This window comes from Dipodomys merriami, unplaced genomic scaffold (genome assembly GCF_024711535.1).
Source record: "Dipodomys merriami isolate MVZ:Mamm:240054 unplaced genomic scaffold, mDipMer1.0.p SCAF_2, whole genome shotgun sequence".
Lineage (NCBI taxonomy): Eukaryota > Metazoa > Chordata > Mammalia > Rodentia > Heteromyidae > Dipodomys > Dipodomys merriami.
The window spans coordinates 119036568-119054313 of NW_027203381.1; the positions used below are offsets into that span (position 1 = coordinate 119036568).

The 17746-nt window shown below is 46.2% G+C and overlaps 1 protein-coding gene across 1 annotated transcript in view; it reads right to left on the reverse strand.

Moving 5' to 3' along the window:
- The window catches only part of Dscam (DS cell adhesion molecule), a 448055-nt gene that overhangs the window by 170866 nt on the left and 259443 nt on the right, over positions 1-17746 (reverse strand). Inside the window, exons 6-8 of the mRNA XM_070030727.1 lie at positions 15704-15979; positions 11278-11574; positions 10288-10563 (exon numbers count right to left, since the gene is read on the reverse strand). Coding sequence (XP_069886828.1) covers positions 10288-10563; positions 11278-11574; positions 15704-15979 — 849 coding nt within the window. The remainder of the gene's footprint in view (positions 1-10287; positions 10564-11277; positions 11575-15703; positions 15980-17746) is intronic.

Consider the following 17746-nt stretch of genomic DNA (forward strand, 5'->3'; position numbering starts at 1 on the left):
TAGTTAAGACTGAATTATAAATTATTGTAATGTCTTCAAAACAAAAGACCTTACAATATGCATAGAGAAATCTATCCAAAATAGTTCACATAAAAACTTGCACAGCTAAAGGGGAACTTAGAGAGAAATGTGTCCTCCCAGAACATACCTTCACACTCAGATTTGTCAGCCCTTCTCTTGCTCACCGCCGCGTCTCCACTTTCAGGGGAATTAAATTACCTGACTTACCTGACAACCACTTCCCTTCTCTCTCCACTGCTGCTGCTGGCTCTCTCGCTTTGGCCAAGAATCACAACTTGGCTGAAGTAAAACACTTTAAACTTTGTGAGAGGTCCACCCTCTTCTAACTGGCGTTCGTGAGATACACCAGGAGAGGCAAAAACTGATCCAAGCAATTAGGAAGACTCCACGATTTTCAGGAAGGCCTCCTGTTTCAGACACCCTGACCCCCCTGCAAACGAGGGGGCCTCTCCGAGCCCCGCTGGCAGTGAGACCCGAGATGCCACAGGAGCAGGCCTCACGCCCAGGGCTCTGACATAACCTTCCCACCAGCAGGGTGTAAATAGCTGAATGTCAGGTATGACTGGGCTTGTCCCTTCTCAGTGGCTCAGAGCAAGTGATCATCGCTGAATGCCACTTTGAACTTTTCTTCTTTCTGAGCCCTTAGTAAGAACCCTCAGAGCAAGCCGACAGATGCCTGCGGCCTGTACCTCAACAATTAATTGTGTATTCTTTTTCACCGGGCAATAAGGTATGTTTTTCTTTCACTTGGATGAAAGGAACATGACACATTGAAAAATATCATGAGTTAGATGCTCGGCCATCTTGAACGATTAACTGTGTTATCTTGATTCAGTTTCTTTCTTCTTTTTTTGGAACTTTCCAATATATATATATCACTAAAAGTATTTTCCAAGGGTTTGTTATTACTCATACAAAGGAGGTTCCACTGATCAAAGCAGTTTATAAATACAATATGTCTTGATTAATGTCACCCCTTTCAATGTTCTCAACCGCGCCGCCCCTACCCAGCCTTTTCCTCACCGCTTCTTCATTTTATAACATGTACATCTGATTCCTGACTCCATTTTCCCCTTCTTCATTCCTCTTTTGACTTGACCCCCCCACCCTTATCATGTACCGGCTTCCTGGTGTTTTATTTTTGCTGGACTTGAATTTCACCTTTCTAAGCCATTATACTATTTGAGATCTGAAACTCTGTGCTTCTGTATCCTTAAGTGTACGATGATCATCATGTAAAATGCAGCTCAGGAGACTGTGAGCCGAGAACCTCGTGCGACATGGGGGGTCAGCGGGTCAGCAGAGGGGGCTCTGCCATGCACCTCCTCCTTCCCTCCTCCTTCTCCCTGTGCCTTAATGGTCACATGGTCCATAGTTCATGAGGCAAACCACTCCCCCACCGACGTCATGGTGTTGGAGGGCTACCGTCCTTGACTTGTGTGGGTGGGGAGTGCCTAGGATCCAGGTGGAACAGGCCTTGGGCGTCTGTGGCGGTGCTTCCAGAAAGGGTTAACTGAGGACAGCAAGCTTCTCCTTGTGTTCCCTGCAGCGTTTTCTTCAGAGCCACACAAAGGTACCTCACCCAGGTGCGATTTCAGCTACTTCCTGTTCCTGGCATCTCATTTTCAGGGGTAAATCTCTGACGGTCCAGTGTCCGCAAATCTCCATGGCTGCTCTAGGTCTCAGACTGTTTGGAAGAGCTTTGCTGAAAGTCAGTCAGTGTCTTCTAAGGCCTGGCAGTGGAATCGTTCGTCTTCTCAACCACTTTTCTCTCCAACTCCCTCTTCTCCCTTTTGACTAATGACACCTTTATTTCCGTTCTTTCTTGTTTTAACAGCTCCTTTGCTTTTGGAAGAATCGCATCTTCTAACACCGTTCTTCCTCGATGGGATATTCTCCTAAATCTGGTCATGGCAATAACGCAAACCCCAAGACTCGCCCCCTTGTCTGTTCCTGGTCCATGTAGTAATGCCGGTCCCAAGACTGCATCTTAGTTCTCATGTCACACTCCTCCTGGTCAGGGCTGGCACTGTCCACCTCCATGTGACCTGTGGCACAACCCAAGGAGGCTGGCAAGCGGTGATGCGTGGCTCTTGTCCAGCGCACCGCTTCCCGCTCTGCTCAGCGGAAGGCGGGCCCCGTCCAGCCCTCTCCTCATCACACGCCTTCAGCCTCTCACATTTTATATCGCTGATCCTGTAAGATATCGCTCTGTACTTCATACAGATGGCACAGTCCGTCGTTTCCTCCACCCTTTTAGGAACCTGTGTTTAAACTCCACCTGGGACCCATGCCTCCTTCCGTGGTTGACGTTACATGACCATTCCGTTAAGTGGAGTGACTCGGGGGGATGGATGCAGACCCAATTTAATCTAGTTTAAAAAAAATTCCACATAACCAGTGGAATAAATAATGCATTGCAAATCTTTATTATAATAATTTCTGAATACCACAGAGGTGGTGATGAACACAGATTGACACTGCGTGAAAGGCAGCCTGGAGTCATTCAGGGTGGCTGACACCCGCGGGCTGCAACGGGACAACACACAGGAGCGGGAGGCAGGCGCCCCATCGCAGCCTGAGCAGCCTACAGGCCCAGCATTTCCGACCACCGACTCCTCTGAGCCAACTCTCCTGCTATGCCAGGGTAAGCCTCGGAAACTGCCAGCATGGGGCTTGGATTATGTAGTTAGGACATGCGTGCCAACTCGGAATTGCAATGTGAGCTGACTCCACAGAGATGGGTGACTTCTGCTCAGAGGAGGCCAGGGCTGCCTGCGCTCAGCACAAATTGGGCGGCCAGCCTTTGGAGCCGTGCCCGTCCCCGGAGGAGGGTCACGAGCCTGAGGTTGGTGGAGCGGGCTGTGATGAGGGCGTGTGGAGGGCGCTGTGGAAGCCTGAAGGCTCAGGAAGAAGCCCGAGCTTCCCCCATGTTCATGGAACAGGGAGGCAGCGTGGGCTCTCACGTCAAAGCCGCTCTCCAGGCTTAGTTTGAACTGATATTAAATGACACTCAAATATTGACCTAGAAATGAAAAGGCCAGAGAGAGCCAGCAGGGAATTCTGTGGCCTCCCTGCCTGCCTGTGAGAAGGCAGGGAAGGGTGACCTTGAAGCACCAAAGAGATGACTTTCACGGCTGATCGCTAAGCTTTCCCGCACGCATCATGTAGAGCACACCTGTACAGGTGCCCAGCACACAAAACGAAGCGAAAGGAGAAAGGCCTGTATTTTTCTCTAGACATAGATTGGAAACAACACATTTGAATTTCTGAGGCTGAGTTTAGTAGCGTTTCAGTGGATTTAGAGAAATTCACGTTTTAAACAATGATCTGAAGCTTGCTCGAGCAACAAGAGCTCCTCTTCTAAGGAGCTGTAAATGAAAACAGCTGAGCAAAGTTCGCAGAAATAATTTGGCACCGGACACATTCTAAATCTAAAGACATGTTTTCTCCTCTGCACTGGAAAACACGGCTTCCATGTACCTGCTGTCCCTGATCTTGGAAAGTTCTAGATCACAAAGCCTGCCATGACTTTAAGAACGATATATGAGCCCCAGAGAGGGTGGCTCTCACCCCGCGGAGGGACAGACACACTGCCTGGTGAGGGGCTATGGAGAAAGGGAGAGGGCTTAGCGTGCAGGGAGACACCATGCAGGCAGCATGTAGAAAATAGACAAGGCAGTCAATGGCATACTGAGCATCAAGAGGAAGAGAGTCTCCATGAACACAGCCATGCATCTAGAATGGACAGTGTTTGCTCATACATAGGTAAGCACAGGTTGACTGATTTACTTTGCCTGTTGGTACAAGAACATATATCTTATCTATCTACACATGCTAGTATATCATACTATGTATGTTTCAATTATGGATGGATACCTTTATGCTTGTAACTAAAAATTGCATACCTACTATGCCATATAGTTGCATAAACTACATAATTCTACTGTGCTCATACATTCAATTACTGGACTCTTGTACTAGCCCAGGTAAAAGAATCTACTACACAATTTGGAATCATTGAGAGTTGTTTCTTTGATTTAAAATATCGTTACTGAATGATGATTATCAGCACTATCAGAAGGACTTGTCCTTAGGTACACCTGTGTAGGGATAAATTTGCAGATATTCATTATACTTTAGGCAGGGAACATGTAAGAAATTTTATTGGTTTTCTTTCCTCCTTTCTCTCCTCTACTTAATTCTTTCCTTTAAATTTCCCATGTTTAGCAAGCCTAGCAAATGCTAAGGAACATTACTCCTCCTGGAATTTAGTGTGAACTAAATAAAAGAAGTGCCTTCTTTGACATTATAACAAACCCTGTGCATAGAATGTTTTATCGCCATTGATGGGGGAAAGCAATTGCAGATAATTTTTATAAAGCATTTAATGATGCAATCCCTTGAAGAGAGGTGTCTGTTTTATTTCCTAGAATACAAGAAGAATTAGGAGTCACTTGATTCTGACACTAGAACAGACTTGTCTGATGGGAGATGTCTATATATGATACATTCAAAGCTCAGTTCTGACACATTAACCATGGGAGGGAACCCTTTGCTACTCCTGCCCCCAAGAACAGCTCCCTGGATGGGTAATAAATGCAGTCATTCATGCACACTTAACAAGAGCCCTTTCTTGGAAAGTTCAGAAAGGAAGAGAATAAAGTTCCCAATTCATGGGCCTTCTTTCGTGATGATAGGGTATTAAACAAAACCCAGAAAATTTAAATCCTATTTAAAATAATACATGAACCCCAAACTAATTGCACATTTAAAGTGATACTTTTATTGTGCCCCCAAACTATTTTTTCTCCTGTATTATTCATAATAGATACAGTGTATCCCTGAAGGAGCTGTTGAAAAATCAATAGAAACTATTTTTTTCCCAAATGATTTATTAATGGCTACACAAGGAGCAACTCCAGCAAACAGGCTTTACCTATGTGAAAGATTGCTCGACTTGAATAAAGGACCTAAAAGACAAAGATCACCTTGAAGCGCTTGGCTTTCTGGAATAACATTGTGAATGTTTCCAGTAAGTGGAGAGAGAGAATAGAAGAGAGGAGAAAGTAGCTGGCACCCAGAGAGGAAGGCATGCCTTGGAAGGTGGAGTGCCTCACAGCGGACTGGAAAATGAGCAACTGCCACGCAGAAGCAGGCACAGCCTGCTCGGGGGTGTAGGCCAAGAAGCCCTGCCCCGGGGCTGCAGGAGCCCGCTGTCGGGAGTCTTGGAAACATGAGGTCATCACAAGGCTGTATCCCAAAGCAGAGGCTCTCCTGGAGGAAGAGGCATGAGGAGCCTATCTGTGCACTGCTTGCGTTGGAAAGAGGGGCCTGCTCTGTCTCCCAGGCTGGCCTTGAACCAGCACTCCTGGCTCAGACCTACTTTTAATGGAACCTTCCTTCCCCAGCTGCAGCACTCAGCATTTTACGGCAATGGTTGAGTCAGCTTATGACAAACAGCAGTACTAGAAAGTCTATGTCAAGCTCTGCAGAGCAATGTTTTCCGCAGGGTACGGGATATAAAGAAACAGTACCACAGAGTCCAGAATCCTAGTGGCAACCTCTAATTGCTGCTTCATATTAAAGAGTGAACAAGACAGTAGTCTTCAATAAGAAGGGGCTGTGTAACAATTATACTAACTGCAGTACCATTTTTTGCATGTAGTAGGAGGCTACTACACTTACTGACAGAAAGGATATATAAAATAAGGTATTTTCCCACCTGCCAAGTCACCAGTAAAGACACTGTTGGCTCTGGCACACCTTGTTCAAACTCCACAGCAGCAACAAATCAAGAAGCAGAATCACATGCCCACCACGAGTCTTCATTTTCAGCATCATGGCTTCCCTACCCCATTATTGGCAAAACATGATTCTCAAAGCCCATACACAGGAATTGTTATGCCTCCTGCTTCCTAGACACATGTATACCAGTTGTTGTAACCATCTTTCTCGGCTAATCTTAGCCACGTCCCCCAAATCTGCAGTTGAAAATCCCGTGGTCTGAATTCAAGCGGTGGTTCACCAACACTCACCACACGCTTCCTGTCTTCCTGACCCCAGCTTTCAGTACTCCGGCAACCGGAGACATCTCTAGGATTTCTGGAATCATCTCTCTCATTCTCTCCTAAACACATCCTTCCTTTTCTTCTCCCTAGCTGCCCTTCCCTCTCTTCTTCTCTCCCGTCTCCCTCTCGCTCTTAGATCAGGCCCCCAGGATGCTGTGTGCGACTGAGGAGTCCTCTTCCTTGACTTTTAAATACCTTTCTTCTTCTTTGTCTGTACTTCTCACTCCAACCCGGCCCAGAAGACTCTTCTAGAAGTCACCACAGGGATGCATTGGAATCAAAAGGTGTGGACTTAAACCGGGAATATATTGCTAGCCAACTTGGTGCAAGTCTTCTCTTCCCTTTACCCTTTCCTCTGACTGGTCTTATCTGCATCACAGAGTCACCATGAGCATTAATTAAGGCGACACATATGGAAGTGTTGTGTAAACTCTAAAGTTTTGTATAAATATAAATAGAAGGTGACATTTTTATCTCGCAGCCAATTAACTTTCTTGGCAGTGTCGGTCTCTAGCAATTAGAACACTCAATTAGGCACCGTTCGAGTTCAGTGTGGCACCCCATCTCAGCAGGAAAATGCTTTGAAATGTGTTAAATATAAAACTGCTTGTTAAATTGAAATGAAGTGAAATCAAGGATGGTGGCTTTCATTTCTGCCCCTCGATTTGAAAGTAGCAAAAACGCAATGCTGAATGGTTAAATATATTTCAGAACTGCCTGAGCTTTAGCCTTTATCAATAATTAACGTGCTGTGTAGATCAATCTTTGAGCCTTTTCCCCCCAGAATGTCTAAGCATAGGCTGCAAAATGAGCAAAAATTCATGAATGCAAAATCGAAACATTTTCATACATCATCTACACACAAGCACAGAGTACAGGCATACACGTGCACATGTGCATGCACGCACATGCCCACACGCATGCACATGCACACAAACACACACATACACACACAACACTATAGTTAGTGTCATAGAATACCTCCAAGAACCAAGATAAAAAATGATGCAGTTGAACACGGGGCAGTACTATGGCTAGAACTAAGTGGGCCAGTTCTTTTCATTGCCAAAGGAAAAGAACATTGGAAGGCTCATACTTGGTCCTCTAAAATTATCTCAGTAAAATATTTACCCTGTGTGAACAGTAGAGCAACAGTGCTGTGTTTATACTAATAAACCCTGGGCCCAGGGAGCCCGGAATTCCCTTCCTTGTCAACAATTCAGTTGACTCATTAGCTTCCTTCCCCTGACAGAATAGAAAATACTAAAGATGATTAATCTTAAGAAGTGTTGATGGACGATAGGCTCGGCCCTTGGAGTATGACCTAATTTATATATTTCATTTCAAAACATGTGGAGATGCAAATGGAGATGTCCAGAAGTCAGTTTGGCGAGGATTGTTCCAACAGCTGAGTTCGAGCTAAAAATCATCCCTGGTGCATAATTGCTACTGTAGGTTGAAAGCGAAACGTCCTGGTAAACAAGAAATCTAAGTGGTGCTTTAAACCGAAGGTCTGCAGAGGCCTTTGCCAGGGTGTTGTGTATGGGGGCAGAGCCAAAAATAAAAGCAATTGGAAGGATCCAGAAGCTACTGTTTGGCATTAAGTAACCCTTCCCTGGCCAAGGCTAAAGCTGCTCCCTGCCCGGACTGAGATTTCCTCTTTCAATATCTGAAGTGCCACTTGTCTAGCTAGAAGAGATGAAATCAAATCAAAGGAAAGTGGGATGTCCTTCAGTGTTGACAGCCAGGATTCTGTTGTATTCTAGTTTATAAAATACTTCAGTATTTCAGGAGGGGGGAAAAAGATTTAAAGTAATGATTAACAAAAAGGTATGTACTCTGCTCTCCACATAGACATGTGCACAGAAAGTTAACGTAGACAAACACCAGATGAACACCTACACTTTGAGCAAATTCTACATTCTCTGCTTCTTGGCGAACCCACTGATATTCTCTTACTGGCTGGGCGGGGGTAGGGGGGGTTGGAAGGGGTGGGTTCCTTGAGGATTTCATTTGTCTCCTAGCTGGTTCACAGTGGAAATGGCCAGGGATGTCTGAGTTTGTGGCCCTGGCTGCTGTATATTCCACAGAGATCTGCTCAGTCCATGTCACCACGTGCTTCCTGGCTTATCACCTGCTCCATTTGCTTACAGTGGGTCTCTCCTGAGTGGAAGGTTTGCCCGGGAAGGTCTTTGTTACTGTACCTCTCCAGGGCTCAGAGCCAGGCACCAGCATGGAGCTCAGGTACTATAAATGGCACAACCACAGGAAGAACTTTCAGGTATCTATTAGCCATTTGGGTTATCAAGAATTTATAATGAGGGGCTGGGAAGGTGGCTCAGTGGTAGAGTGCTTGCCTTGCATGCATGAGGCCCTGGGTTCGATTCCTCAGCACCACATAAGCAAAAAGAAAAAAGCCAGAAGTGGCGCTGTGGCTCAAGTGGTAGAGTGCTAGCCTTGAGCTGAAGAGCTGAGGGACAGCGCCCAGGCCCAGAGTTCAGGCCCCACGACTGGACTCAAAACAAACAAACAAACAAAAAGAATTTATAATGAGAAAACAAACAAGTCATATGGCAATTTAAGGTTCAAAACTTTTTAAATGAATTTGCATCTCATACATATGCTTATAACAAATAGCATCTAACATGGTGTCTATCTATCTATCTATCTATCTATCTATAATATATATTATTTTTATAGGTATACGTATATTTGTAGACATTCCCTTAAAAACTAAAGCTGGGGCTGGTATTGTAATCCCAGCCTCTCAGGAGATAATATGGGAAGATCACAGTCCAAGTCCAGCTTAGGCAAGGAGTTACCAGGACTCCATGGGGTGTGGTGTCTGTGGCCCCTCCATCCACATGGAGAGCTGAGGCCAGCCTAAAAGCAAAGTCTTGCGGCACCAAAAAAGTTCAGGGGGCCAAGGTAAGCATGGGGAGCCAAATTCAAAACTCAGTGTCACACTCACACAATAGTAAAACTAAGGGTTTGTGGGAAGGAAGGACGGGGACAATCATAGAAATGTCACCACAGGGTCCTGAGGAGGATCGGAGGAGGTGTCACTTGGGGAGCTGACCGGGAGCTGGGCGTGGTGGGGGACAGGCGCCGATGGGGAGGATGGCTTTGCATGGTGGACTTCCTAAAGACGTCTGTACAACTGAAAAGGTCCTTTGATCTTCTGAGGAAACTGACTAGAGAATAGGAAAGATGGTTCCTCAGGCATCGGACACCAGAGTGGTATGCTCTACCAGCTTCTGCTGGTAAGGACGCAGGGATGGAACTGGAGACCCAGAGAGCACGTTGACAGGTGGAGGCCAACACCAGGATGTGCAGATGGATGGGCTTTGTCGGCCTGGACTTGAATCACCGATCCCTATCTGCAGTGCTGCCCTCCTCCTCGCTCCACTCAAGAGGAGATCATGGTTTGAGGTTTCTGTCCACTACAGCAAACCTCTCCCAGGTAGGTTTTAAACAGAATTTGCTTTTAAAAGAACACGCTTTTGGCTGTGTGCCAGTGGCTCCCCACTGTCATCCTTGCTCCTCGGGAGACTGAGAGGTGAGGACTGCTGTTTGAAGCCAGCCAGGGCAGGAAGGCCTGTGAGACTCTGATCTCGAATAACTTTCCAAAAAATCCAGAAGTAGAGCTGTGGCTCAAGTGCTAGAGTACTAGCCTTGACAAAAAAAACAAACAAACAAAAAAAACAACTCAAGGACAGTGCCCAGACCCCGAGTTCAAGCCCTAGGACCAGCAGGAAAAAAGAATTTGCTTTTAGGAATCTTTAGGAAAAGAAATGCATGTGTTTGAAAATGAGCTGATAAAGAACAAGACAACCAAGCCAATGATGTGTTCCTTCCTTCCTTCCTTCCTTCCTTCCTTCCTTCCTTCCTTCCTTCCTTCCTTCCTTCCTTCCTTCCTTCCTTCCTTCCTTCCTTTCTCCCTCCTTCTCTTTCTTGTGCCATGATTATGTTAGCAACACATTTGCCTCTGGGAAATTAGCCAGCCACAGCCACATTGGGAGAAAACCAGTCCTGTATGCATGTGGTGGCAGGGCAAACTCCACAACCACATCCTTCCACGGCCTTCACTGCTGCCTTCCTCCACCCAGATCCTAGACATCTCCAGACCACTGGAGATAAAACCAGGCTCCAGGCTGGATTGTGGGGGCTGGGGGGGGTCAGGGGTCATGGTTACCTTTCACCGTCACGTGGACGCTCTGGCTGGTGGAGAGCTGTGGCTGCACCAACACGTTACACGTGTACTCGCCCTCGTCAACCTCTTTTTGGACATCAGAGAGCTTTAGAGTCCCATTGTTCTCAAATGCCACCTGGCGGTGGTTAAAAGGAAGCAGATTCGAGTTCTTGTACCATTTGATGGAGTAATAGGGATAGCCAATCACACGACAGTGAATGTATGTGTCCCGTCCTGCTATTGCTGTGATGTTTTTCATGGGTCGAATGCTTGCAGGCCCTGGAAAGACACAAAGAAACTCTTGAAAATAATTCCAGGACACAGACGTCTCAGGTGAAGAAATGGATAGATCTTTCCTTGAGGTAAAAATATTATTTTTCATTGGAGTAAAAAACAAAAATTTCCCCCCAGCATTTGGTATTTTCTATGGAGAAGAAATGTCTGCCTTTTATGGTTAACCAACGAATGTTAAATATTTTTGTTATCAGCTTACGTCTATTAACCTGTCTTAAGGGACAGCCCAGGAGGTGACAGGACCGGTCTCCAGTGGCTGGTCTACACTTCCCCATTGTGCCGTCTGACCCACGCTGGAAGCAGACAATGGATGGCTAGGTTCTCTCTACAGAGCACAGCATGGAGGTGGAGGCTGTATCAGGCCACGCTACAAATGTACGTTACATACCATGATGCTTACGGAGGCTTACCATGGTGGACTGAAACAGGAGAGGAGAAGAAAGGAAAAGACATGCAGAGCATAAACCAGGGAAGGAAAGATCCTGGAGACACATCTAAGAGGAAAGATAGAGCTGAAGCTGACTAAGGAAGCGGCAATGTCCAACACTGACCCGGTCGGTGCCATTCCTGAGTGAGGACAGGAAGGGCGGGAAATGGGAAGGGACGGCCCACCCGGGGGACATTCTACACGCATGCACAACCCTTTCTCCACTACAATGGCGTATGTGTGTTTGTTCGAGGAGCTGATTTGACAAGCACCTCTTACGTTTATTCGAGCCTGGTACAGGACGACTCCGGCTGAGTTGTTGGCCGTACAGCGGTACATGCCCCCATCCCGGACCTGAGAGCTGGAGATGTTCAGGTAGCTGACCACGTTCCCTTCGGACGTGATCATCTGGCTGATCCGGTGGCCGCCGCCCTTGAGGATGGGGTCATCGTCCAGGGTCCACGTGATGGTGGGCAGGGGCGTCCCCTTCACGTTGCACATCAGGGACACGGGCTCGGCGGGGCTCACCACCTTCTCGCTGAAGGCAGAGATGATCTTGGGAGTTCCATCTGCAGGACAACAAAAGATGGAGAGAGTGGTCCAGACCCATCGCCACGCCACTGCCCAGTACCTGTGATGACCGCTCAGGAGGCCGATGCAGTGGCCAGTAAACACCAAATTTATGCAGCAGCACAGGGTCTCTCTACTTCCTATTTGCTTTTCTCCCAATCTGTATATATTGTCAAAATTATCTGTAAGTAGTTTTTTGGTACAACGGGATTTCAGTTCAACACATCCCTTTAAGAATGCATCTTGGTCCATGTCAACCCTTCCATGAGCCTCATCGGCTCCAGAGACAGTCACAGAATCTGTGAGTTGTCCTAAATCACATCTCCATTTCCTGATGGTTTTAACGAGGACTACGGTCCCACCCAGACATTCACGTTAAACATCCAACGATCCCCAACCAGTCTCTGAAATGGGTACATTTCCATTCAGCCGCTCGCCTGCCACCCACACACAAAGCACAGGTGTGACTTTCTACCTTCTCTTGCTAGCTAGGGATTTCTCAGCAGCACATGAGTGGGAAGAATGAGAGAGAGTAAGAGAGAGAGAGAGCGAGACTGATAATGCCATCTTTATTATTGCCTCAGGAGTAAGAGTCATTAGAACGTGTCACAGCAAGTGCAAATTGCCGTTCAATAGCCACGCAATCTCTTTTATAATAAGCATCTTCAAAACTATTATAAGCCATGTATGCATATAATTTATCATCTAATCTGGGGTACTTTTGAGAGTAAAATAGATATTATATGTGGTATATGTTAGGAGAACAGCCGTGAACCAAAACTTCCCCAGCTAAATAGAATCTTAATATTGGAGACGTTTCCAATATGTTAAACAAGGACATGATTTTTATATGCCATTACCTGGGTAGGCTACATCCCTGTTATTACATGGTAGTAGTAAAAAACACATTTTTTTAAAATTTTTAATCGATTTCAAAGCTGGTGAGCAAACTCAGACCCTCATACATGAAAGTCATCTAGGATGGACTTAAACCCCAGCAATGTCACTTTCCTGTTTATGTCTTTCTACTCTTTTAAGAGAGAGTGTATGAGAGAAAAAGTCAAGTAATTAACTTTTCTAGTGGATACCAATTTAATTTTTTAAGTATATGTTAATCCAGACCCCCATAGCTTATGCCTATAATCATAGCTACTCAGGAGGCTCAGGTCTGAGGATCTCAGTTCAAAGCCAGCCCAAGCAGGAAAGTCTGCAAGACTCTTATCTCCAATTACCCACCAAAAAGCTGGAAGTGGAGCTATGGTAGATGGAGCATAAAAGCTCAGGGACAGCATCCAGGACTAGTACAAACAGAAAGAAAGACAACCAATATATGGTCAATTACAGGGTCTAATTTTAAAAGATTACTTGATTTTTTTAAAAGCTTTTATTGTAGAAAACTTGGCAAATACGGGCAACCTTTAGAGGAAACAAAATTGAGGACTGCTGTCATTTGTCAGAGAAAGATCAATGCGAATAGCTCATTCTACAACAAGGAAACCCTCTCCTCGGTCAGAGGCCTGGTTGTGGGGCCAGAGGTGGGAAAGCTGTGGAGGTCCCCCCAAAGCTTTATGAAGGCAAATATAGCGAATTGTTTAATTTTATCCTCCCAATTTCTCTGGCATTTCTTGTATGTGGATTCCTCAGATCCAGCCTTTCTTTTCAATCCCCGAACATGTTCTAAATCGCAGCAGTGAAGTCCTTCTCTGCTTTTGTTCTAACATTGGGGTCTTCTCCAAAGTCTGTTTCAGTGAGTTGCATGGTTTTTCTGTCAATTGGCCACAGTATTCTACTTGGCTTTGTGTTTAGTGTGTCTAGTTGTTTTATTTTGTCTTGTAGATTTGGATTGCCTCCCACGTTGGCCGTTCGGATGCCAACCAGGATTCCAAGGGAGCTTATGTGTAGATCTGGGGGAGACCCTCAGTGGTTGCATTCCTGGGACTTCTGCCCCACAGCCCTGTCCTCTGTCACCTGAGCGTTGGGGGAGTCAACTCTCCGCCTCCTTCTCACTTCTGGACTGCATCATGGGGCCGAGCAGGGTCCCCAGAGGGACAGCCCTCCGGGCACCTGCCACCCCGTCCTTGAGCCTTCTAAGGGACCGATCCTGCCCACCGGCTTTGTGGATTTCTGCATTGCCTCCGCGCCCCTCCCCTCTTCCCAGAGCCCGTCATTTTCAGTGCTAAAAGGACATGGATTCGCACTTGCTTTGTTCTCTGTGACCCTTCCATTTCCCTCTCATTCTGGTTGGTCCAGAATCTATCATGAGTCGTTTCTAGAGCATGTACCCTCTAGGAAATGCGTGCAGATGTTCCACTACACCCGTAGTTTCATGGAGTCTGTGGTCTGGTGAGTTCTGCAACTTTATTAACAATCCACATCTTTTTCAGTGGGGAGTACAAGGTTTCCTTAGAGAATGCTCATTAGACACAATTTTGCAGCCTGGACTAGCTACCCATTTGCGGTTCCATTTCTGCTCTCTCTCGGAGCATTAGCAACTATCATTTCTCAAAAGAGAGAAAAATAAAATGCAGCTTCTTGTGCTGAATGGGAAATGTCACGTGACACTAACTCTGCGAGTGTGTGCTGGGTGCCCCGCCCTGTCTCCCTGTGACAATAACTGCGTGCGTGCTGGGTGCCCTGCCCTGTCTCCCTGTTCAGGTGACGGGCTCTTTGGAGATGAAAGCAGACGTTATTTTCCCAGTGAGACCCCAGTGTCTTTGAAATCTGTCTTTTTGTCAGTCTTTGATAACCTGAACCCTTTCAGCATCATTAGGGGTGATCAATGTGCTCTTTAGGCTGTCTTAGTCACTGGAGATGGTTACCCGGGTAACGAGGCCTAGACAGGTAATCTCTTTTTTTTTCTACAAGGAATCTAAAAATAGTGGCTGTGAGGCTGAGGGTGCATCCTGATTAGTGAACTGGCTCTGTGCAAACTGATTACTTTCTGTGCTTAATTACCATGTGCAACGTGGTGTCAGGTGTGTTCCAGAAGACAGTGCCCTCAGCCGATTTGGCCCCTACTTAAAATCCTTGCTGCCTGCCATAAAACACTTGAGTCAAAACAGGAATCTCACGGATCAGCAGCTGCTGCTCACAGATCAGCGAAGGTTGAAAATGCACTAACAGAAACCTTCTCTCTGCATTGAGGCACCTAAACTTACTGCCAGGTATCAGTGAGTTTTATTTATTCTTCCCCTGGTGTTATCTAAAATCAGTTCTTTTTTCCCTTTGGTGGTGCTGGGATTTGAACTTAGGACCTTGTACTTGCTAGGCAGACACTCCACCACTGAGCTTCTTTCTTTCAGTCAGTTGATAGCAGATGAACTAAAGATGGTAACAAATGATACAATTTTCAACAACACACACACACACATCCACCAAGAGCTAGTTTGATTATTCGGTGATAAGTATATATCTTACTTAAATATTACCTGTCATAGTTCTTTCCCTGGCTGATTCCTAAGCCTGAAGATTTACATATGTAAGATTTAGATACTCAGTAGCCAGTTAAAAAAAAAAGCAGAGTAAAATATGCTAAAAGCTCATTTCTACAAACAACTCTGCGTATAGTCCAGTGATTGACTGAGTGACTACTCGACTCAGAGCCCACAGCATAAGCACTATATTAAAATTTTGGTCTACACTTGTCTCTCCCTTGGTATATCGGCTGTGGGCTGGACCTTCCTCTGCCGGGTAGCTTAGGGGACATGGCGTTGGGGACATTTTGGATTTTTGGCAGGCATGACCTGGAGGGGGTGCTCTTGGTGTCTGGTGGGCAAAGATCAGAGACGATGCTAGCCAACACTCTGCTGTGCCCAGCAAAGCCCCTGAAGGAAGCCATCGCTGAGAGGCCTGGGGTTGGAGGACACGAGTCAGCCACACCACCCTCAGCTCTTGAGTTTCTGAGTTGGGCCACATGGATGCCTACACGTGTTGCTCAGAAAAAGATTCTGTCCTTCTCAACAGATCATTGATCTTGTTTGGCTGATTTAGCTGGAAAACAAGCGTAGGGTTATTATCTAGAGAGATGGACAGGTCAGGGTCATCAGCCCTGCCGGCCCTTGCTCTCCACCCCTGGGTGTGTGGGACGGGGCTCAGCTCCAGGCACGTGCTCCCAGAGGATCCACTGACCTTCGAGGACCACCTGCACGTAGTCCTGGGCGGACAGCTTATCCTGGCGCACGAAGCACTGGTAGGCGCCCCCGTCGCTCTTTACCATGTGATCCATGATAAGGTTCTCGTGGTTGATGCCCGTGATCCTCACGTTTTTCCCGGGGTGGAGGATCTCGCCGTTGCGGTACCAGGACAGTTCCTGGCCCTCGGTTCCTGTGACGCTGCAGGACAAAGCCACTTGGCTCCCCACGCTGCTCTTCACCTTCCTGGGGCTGATGGTGGCCTTCAGCGGCTCTGGAGAGTCAGGTGGGAGAGAAGAGGGGAGGAAACCGGTCACTAAGGATCCCTCGGCCTGCCGGGCCTCGGCCAGCCGTGGCTGCACACATTTCTTACGTCAGTCTTATTTGGGGGTCACTATTTTGCTCACAAAAACACCTTCAATGGAATAAACAGAGTGATACTTTATTTGGAATGCAGGTGAGAAAGGTGGTCTGGCACCACTGACTACAAGCAAAGCAAAGTATTAGAACTTCTAGATCCTGCTTGCCTTCCCAAGGTAGCCTTGGTGGCTTGCCTCGTCTACTCTTCTCTCTCTCCTTTTCCTCTTTCTTTTATCTGTCTCTCTCCTCTGCAGCTCTGCCTTCTCTCTTGTGTCTGTCTCTATTATCTCTACCTCTGTCCCTCCCTCTACTATATAAACACACATGTATAAACACACACACACACACACACACACACCCTCACTCATTTCCTTATATGTTACTTACACAAAGCCAAAGACACATGGGGTGTGGCCATAAAACAGATTCTTTCTTTGAGAGAATGAAAGCTGATTTGAGCAGAGATAGGCCTACCATCCCTGAATTTCTATGTTTTCAACTCAGTAAATTTATAGAAAGTATTTACTGAGTAGGTACCAGGGAGAGAGTTAATCTGACAGATAAACCATGATGAATATTTGTAGTACAACTAGCACGTGCTAAATACAATTACCAAACATTTTATATGTTATTTACGTAGTTTTTCTATGATTGGAGAATTCTGTTTTCTATTTTCTAGAAGAAATGGTTATTCAAGATATTATGTAACTGAGCAATCCACTGGAAAGGCATGTGGCAAAAAAAAGAAGAAAAAGAAGGACAAAAGGGAGAAAGAAAATTAAAGGAATAGAAGGAAGGAAGGAAAGACTGGTACCAGTGGCTCACGCCAGTGCTCTTAGCCTCTCAGGAAGCTGAGGTCTGAGGATCATGGTTCAAAGCCAGCCCAGGCAGGAAAGTCGATGAGACTCTTACTTCCAATGAACTACCAGAAAACTGGAAGTGGCATTGTGTCTCAAGGTGGTATAGTGCTAGCCTTGAGCACAAAAGCTCAGGAACAGCATCCAGAGCCTGAGTTCAAGCCTCACCACTGACAAATAAAAAGAACAAGAAGAAAGGAAAAGAATGAAACAAAAGTTTTCACTATGGTGTTTTTTATTTAATATCTCAACACACCAGGAAAAGTTTTGGATCCAGGAGAGCTGGTCTCTTGGACTGTCAAGGCATTGACACATGGATTGACACAAGTGCCCAAATAATCAGGAAGATGACCATGGTGCAGGGACTAGCGGAGACCTTTGGGAAATAGAGGAGGCCTACAGGATGAGCAGGAAACTTTCAGATGTCAGCAATGGGGAGAGATTCTCATGGAGTAGGACCCAGGTGAGCCGAAGCATGAAGAACAACAGGCAGGTCTGAAGAAGGCTGACTCAATCCAAATGCAATGTATTGGGGAAGCAAAATAATAGGAGGATTTGTCTGGGACAAGGCTGTAAGATTTAAAAATAAAGTTAGGGCTAACACAAATATTGGAGACTGTCAAGTAAGTGAATGGCACAGCCAAATGGCTTTTAGGAGACTGGTTAGACACACTGGAGTGGGGAGGACTGGTCAGGAAGACACAGTGACTGTTGGCTGAGGTTACATCCCAGAGTCCCTCTTGGGCAGCACAGAGGTGCAAAGAATACGGTAGAAGCATGATGGAACCTAGCCTCTAAGATTTGGACATGGGAAAGAAAGGCTC